The sequence below is a fragment of the Castanea sativa genome, chromosome 7 (genome assembly GCF_040712315.1).
Source record: "Castanea sativa cultivar Marrone di Chiusa Pesio chromosome 7, ASM4071231v1".
NCBI lineage: Eukaryota > Viridiplantae > Streptophyta > Magnoliopsida > Fagales > Fagaceae > Castanea > Castanea sativa.
Window position 1 is genome coordinate 21,710,901 of NC_134019.1, and position 5,976 is coordinate 21,716,876.

Below are 5,976 nucleotides of genomic sequence, written 5' to 3' on the forward strand. Positions count from 1 at the left end.
GGCATCACAAAATGGAAGGTCAGCAAGTCACTTTTGAAGGAAAAAACACCAAAGGAAGAGTACTATGAGAAACAAGGAAAGAATCAGTCGTCAGAAGGACTGGAACAAACAGAGGCTCTGGTACCCAGGGAGCCAAGGGGGAAGAATCAATGGTACCCTAGAACCCTAAAGTGACACTATAAAAGGAAGAAGCAGCCAACGTTAAAAGGCATTCAACAAAAAGGAAATCACATAGAATCATTAAGAAAATGCTCTGTAAAACTCAAAGAAAACAAGGAAATATCTCCCAGTATCCTAAAAATAGCCATTACAACACATGCTTGGATTCAAAAGGATTTGGACTTTACAAGTCTTAGAGGCTCAGAGAGTCATCTAAGTCTGTAATTTTTGAGCTTATTTGAACCTTGTATTATGTCTTAGTGGGCTCATTGTAATCCACAATTAAGAAAACTAATGAAATATTTCTTACTGACTTAAGGATCCCGAACAATTATCTTGTATTTTTATTTATTTATTACTTTTGTCTGCCTTTGCTGTTTTCTTGTTGATCAATACATATATTCTCGCTTGCTAGTGTATGTGTATTGCAGGAGTCTTGCCCTGTGCATTACTTGGTCTGTAAACGGCCCATTTAGTTGCAGTAGACCAAGCTCAGTCCCTTCAAACTACAACTAGAGGGTCCGGGGTCCTTGTTTAAGCTTGGGCCTGAATACTGTCTAAAAACAGACCCTCACAAATTCTAAATCCTTCCAATCTCTCGTCGGATTCACCTCCCTCTCTTCTCCCCACTCCCACTCATGTGAGTCAAGAATCAAGATTACAAATCTCACGTGTGAACACTTGAAATGGGTTTTTCTTAAAAAAAAATATTTATGTGGCAGTATAGTTAGCAATTGATATAGCATGGAAAATAATTTTTTTATTATTCCGTTTGACACATCAGTTTTTTTCATCCAAAAGATAATGATAATGACTAAATTGACAAGTCACTGAAAATGTTAGGGACTAAATTGACACAATTGAAAGGTTAGAGACCAAATTAAAATATAGTGTAAAGTATAGGACCAATTTTGTAATTTATCCTAAAAAAAATTATTATATATAGCATTAAACACATTGGATGGAGTGATTCAGAAACTTTTTGTCCAAGAAATAGGAACTCTTCTTTCTGCCACGTCAAACAGAAAACGAATGGTCCAAAGTAATCCAAAGCCCAACAAGACCAGTCCACACACCCTTAGGCCTCAATCCAACGGTGAGGCTTGCTCGGGGTGAGATGTACAAAACCGAGATCTAGAAGGTTCTACTGTTGTTGGTAGGGTAGCTAGAAATAATCTCTCAAATTTTCATTTCCGCCTCATAAAATAAAAAGCCTCAACTCTCCACACTCAGGGCTTAACAAAACAAACGCACCGCAAAAACCCTAAACCCTAGAACTCTCCTTCAAACCCCTTCTCTCACAGAGCCCATCAAGTTATGGCCACCGCCGCCTTGCTCCGCTCTCTGCGACGTCGTGACGTCGCCTCCGCCTCTTTCTCCACCTACCGATCTGTACGTCTCATTTCTCATCCCAACCTTATCAGACATTTCTCTCTCTCTTTTTTTTAATTGATAATTATTGATCTTCGATTATATGTGACTGTGTTCATGGTCTGTTTGGTTCTTGTGAATGTTTTGAGAAATGAAAGTAGGAGTTTTGATTGTTATTGTTTCGGTTTGGTAGTGATCCGATAAAACAGAGCTTGATAAAAGTCGATAGCTTTGAGAATAGAAGGTTTGCCTTTTCTGATTTCTCGTGAATTAAAAAGGCAAAAGAAGAACGTAAACAAAAGGGTTTTGTTATTTGGGAAACTTTTTGTCTGTTTTATTTCATGGGTTTATATTATATGTTTGTTGGGTAAGAGATTGGAACTGAGCTCAGTTTGGTTTTGAGGTTTTAGTAATCTAGTGTTCCATACTGTATTTTTGGTAATACTGAGTTGTAAATTGCGGCTTAGAAATTTTCATTTTATCTGATGTTTATTGATTGTGAACTATGATTAGCTGTCAAATTATAAGTGTTTTGGAAATGCTTAATGGTCATAAAAGCTGGGTCAAAAGGAAGTTTATGATTTTTTGTTCCTTGTTTTCACTGGGGAATGTTACAATGAATTAAGATCTGGAAATGTTTTTTTTTGGTAGCCATTGTGGATTTATAGTCAGGAAGTTTTAAATAATGATGATTTTTAGTCGTTTGTCGGTGTCTTAAATGTCATTCCATGAGTTTTACTTGTCTGATCCGTGCATCTTGTTCAGAATAGTAACATTGTTCCATGTTGTCTGTTCATTTCTTATGCGGTTTCTTGCGCTCTTCTAATTTTGTTTTGTTTTAGATTTTTTATTCAATTTTTGTTTCCATCATTCGTGGGAGTACAAGTTCATATGCAACTATCTGTTACTTTCTGGAGTCTTTTTAAGTTACTATCTGTTGTTGCGTTTTTGGAATTATTGTTTGCTGTATAAGGTTTATCCTAGAGTTATGTCCAAGTCCAGCTTGTAAATCATGGGTGACATCTTACCTTAGTGGTATATTCTAATGTATGTGCAGTTAACTAGCAATGTCAAGCCATCATGGGCTCCCTCGCAATTGGGTCAGAGCTGGTCAAGTTTGACCAGAGCATTCAGGTATAATGTGGATCTGTGTGGTCTTGTATGTATTTGATTGTCCTTTTTTTGGTTCATTTTTTGTTTGTTATTAATGTTTACTTTATTCCTTCAATACAGTTCTAAGCCTGCTGGGAATGATGTCATTGGTATTGACTTGGGTACGACCAACTCATGTGTTGCTGTTATGGAGGGAAAGGTATACACATGGAACAATGTTCTCATAATGATGATCTGAATGACTTACTCATTATTTATTAAATATAGTGTTTTGGGTTGTTTTTTATTCACTTTGGTTTATTTCTGACATTCTGAGATAATCTGTAGAATCCCAAAGTTATTGAAAACTCTGAGGGAGCTCGGACCACACCATCAGTGGTTGCCTTCAACCAGAAAGGAGAACTACTTGTTGGTACTCCGGCAAAACGTCAGGCTGTAACAAACCCCACAAACACCCTTTTTGGAACCAAGCGTCTAATTGGCAGACGCTTTGATGATCCTCAAACACAGAAAGAGATGAAGATGGTTCCATTCAAGATAGTCAAGGCTCCAAACGGAGATGCATGGGTTGAAGCCAGTGGACAACAGTATTCCCCAAGCCAAGTTGGGGCTTTTATCTTGACTAAGATGAAAGAAACGGCAGAGGCTTATCTTGGAAAGTCAGTTTCAAAAGCTGTGATCACTGTTCCAGCGTATTTCAATGACGCTCAGAGACAGGCAACAAAAGATGCCGGTAGAATTGCAGGCCTTGATGTACAGAGAATAATCAACGAGCCTACTGCTGCTGCACTTTCCTATGGAATGAACAACAAGGAGGGTCTCATAGCAGTTTTTGACCTTGGAGGTGGAACATTCGATGTTTCCATTCTAGAGATCTCTAATGGTGTTTTTGAGGTAGTATTTTGATTGTAATTAATGGTGGTTTTCTTTTCCTCCCTCTACATTTTTTGAAGTCCCACTAAGAACTCTCTCTTGTGTAGGTGAAAGCAACAAATGGAGACACCTTCTTGGGAGGAGAGGATTTTGACAATACCTTGTTGGACTTCTTGGTGAGTGAGTTCAAGAGAACCGAGGCGATTGATCTTTCCAAAGACAGGCTTGCCTTGCAGAGGCTTCGTGAAGCAGCTGAGAAGGCTAAAATAGAGCTCTCATCCACCACTCAAACTGAAATTAACCTGCCCTTCATCACTGCTGATTCTTCTGGTGCAAAACATCTGAATATCACACTGACAAGATCAAAATTCGAAACCCTGGTGAATGATTTGATCGAGAGGACTAGAGGCCCATGTAAGAACTGTTTGAAGGATGCCAACATAACTGCGAAGGAGGTGGATGAGGTACTTCTGGTTGGAGGGATGACCCGTGTTCCTAAAGTACAGGATGTTGTTTCAGAGATTTTTGGAAAGACCCCAAGCAAAGGAGTAAATCCTGATGAAGCAGTAGCCATGGGAGCTGCTATCCAGGGTGGTATTCTACGTGGTGATGTCAAAGAATTGCTTCTCTTGGATGTCACACCATTGTCACTTGGCATTGAGACACTGGGTGGTATATTCACCAGGCTGATCAACCGAAACACAACCATTCCTACAAAGAAGAGTCAGGTATGGTTTCCATGCCACGATGCTTAGATTAGGAAAGTCATGTAAATTGGTGAAGGGCTACAAATACACTGCAGGGCAAGGTTACTAGTTTAATTTTCTATCGTTTTTCACTTAAGCAAGAAAACAATACAATAGAGGTGTTAATTGATAACTAGACATTGTTTAGAAGCATTAGATATGGTTATGCAATATTAGGGAAATATATGTGATGGCAACTTAACTCAACCCGTCATGTTGCAGCATTAGCTTTCATAGCAGTCTGCTTTATATATTTTCAAACTGTTGAGGAAGCTCAGTTCCTGAATGGCACTTTCATTATTGTAGGTGTTCTCTACAGCAGCTGACAACCAAACTCAGGTGGGTATCAAGGTATTGCAAGGGGAGCGTGAAATGGCTTCTGACAACAAGCTTCTTGGAGAGTTTGAGCTTATGGGCCTTCCACCAGCCCCCAGAGGCATGCCTCAGATTGAAGTCACATTTGACATTGATGCCAATGGGATTGTGACCGTCTCTGCCAAAGACAAGACCACTGGGAAGGAACAACAGATTACCATCCGTTCATCTGGAGGGCTCTCTGATGATGAAATTGAGAAGATGGTTAAGGAAGCTGAGTTGCATGCTTTGAAGGATCAAGAAAGAAAAGCTCTGATTGATATAAAAAACAGTGCAGATACCACCACCTACAGTGTTGAGAAAAGCTTGAATGAGTACAAGGATAAGATTCCTGCTGAGGTTGCAAAAGAGATTGAGGATGCAATTGCAGATTTGAGGACGGCAACAGCTGGGGACAACATTGACGAAATTAAGGCAAAGATTGATGCTGCAAACAAAGCCGTATCGAAGATAGGGCAGCACATGCAAGGTGGTTCTGGCGGTGGCTCATCTTCTGGAGGTTCTCAGGGTGGTGACCAAGCTCCTGAGGCAGAATATGAAGAGGTGAAGAAGTGAGTGCTGAAGTTGTTATTTGCGATAGTTTCTTTGAGTGGCTCTTTATCACCAAAACTAAGATGGATATCTTAATCTTCATTTGCTCTTTAGGACATAAAAAGTTTCTAGCGGTTTTTGTATCTAAATGTGGGAGGTTGAATGTATTAGGAAGCCTTATTTTATTTGGGCACATGTATGTGCACTTTTAATACGTTGTTAACGAAAATTTTTGCAGCGTCAGAATTCTTTTTCATTGCTAGTTATGTGATATACAGCTTGGGACGTCTTGGCCTGGAACCAAACTTATTGTCCCGAGTTTCAAATTTTCAATAAATTTACATTTTCCATAATGGAATTGATGCGTTTTGATAATGCATTTATCTACACTGGTAGAGTCCAGCTCATCTTCCATCTAAAATCTTCCAATTATTTTTTCCTTATTTAGTTGGATGCAAGTCGCATTATTTTAAGAAGTCCAAAAATCACTAAAAAGTTATGTGTCAATCATAGAATTAAACAAATGAAAATTTCTTTTTTATTTTATTATATTTATTTGGATGGTAATTGGAACATTGGATGATCTTACATGGTTTGGGGATTTATACACTAATAAGAGACAGAATGCATTCAAACCAAATATCCATCTTGCATAACAAAACGTAGCCAGTCAAAACCACAATGCAAACATCCATCTTCTTGTTGTCTTCCAAAAGGCACCATTACCACCTTCAAACCACAGCCAAATCACCACCATAGAAAGTCTACCTCCCCATCAGATCTGGTGTTTGCCACCAAATGCTCTACC

At 38.9% G+C, this 5,976-nt stretch overlaps 1 protein-coding gene across 1 annotated transcript; it reads left to right on the forward strand.

Annotated features, from left to right (window-relative positions):
* Window positions 1–1,360: 1,360 nt before the first annotated feature.
* LOC142642045 (heat shock 70 kDa protein, mitochondrial) lies at window positions 1,361–5,521 on the forward strand. Its single transcript, XM_075816396.1, has 6 exons — window positions 1,361–1,551; window positions 2,588–2,664; window positions 2,764–2,842; window positions 2,971–3,537; window positions 3,624–4,244; window positions 4,569–5,521. The coding sequence occupies exons 1-6, from the start codon at window positions 1,477–1,479 to the stop codon at window positions 5,190–5,192; spliced, it is 2,043 nt and encodes a 680-aa protein (XP_075672511.1). The 5' UTR covers window positions 1,361–1,476; the 3' UTR covers window positions 5,193–5,521.
* The last annotated feature ends 455 nt before the right edge of the window (window positions 5,522–5,976 follow it).

What these genes read in the sequence shown, in the direction of transcription:
- LOC142642045 (XM_075816396.1), top strand. Translation starts at nt 1,477, where the DNA reads ATGGCCACCGCCGCCTTGCTCCGCTCTCTGCGACGTCGTGACGTCGCC. An exon ending in CTTTCTCCACCTACCGATCT is followed by an intron (nt 1,552 to 2,587) that starts GTACGTCTCATT and finishes ATGTATGTGCAG; the next exon opens with TTAACTAGCAATGTCAAGCC. An exon ending in TTCCTACAAAGAAGAGTCAG is followed by an intron (nt 4,245 to 4,568) that starts GTATGGTTTCCA and finishes TCATTATTGTAG; the next exon opens with GTGTTCTCTACAGCAGCTGA.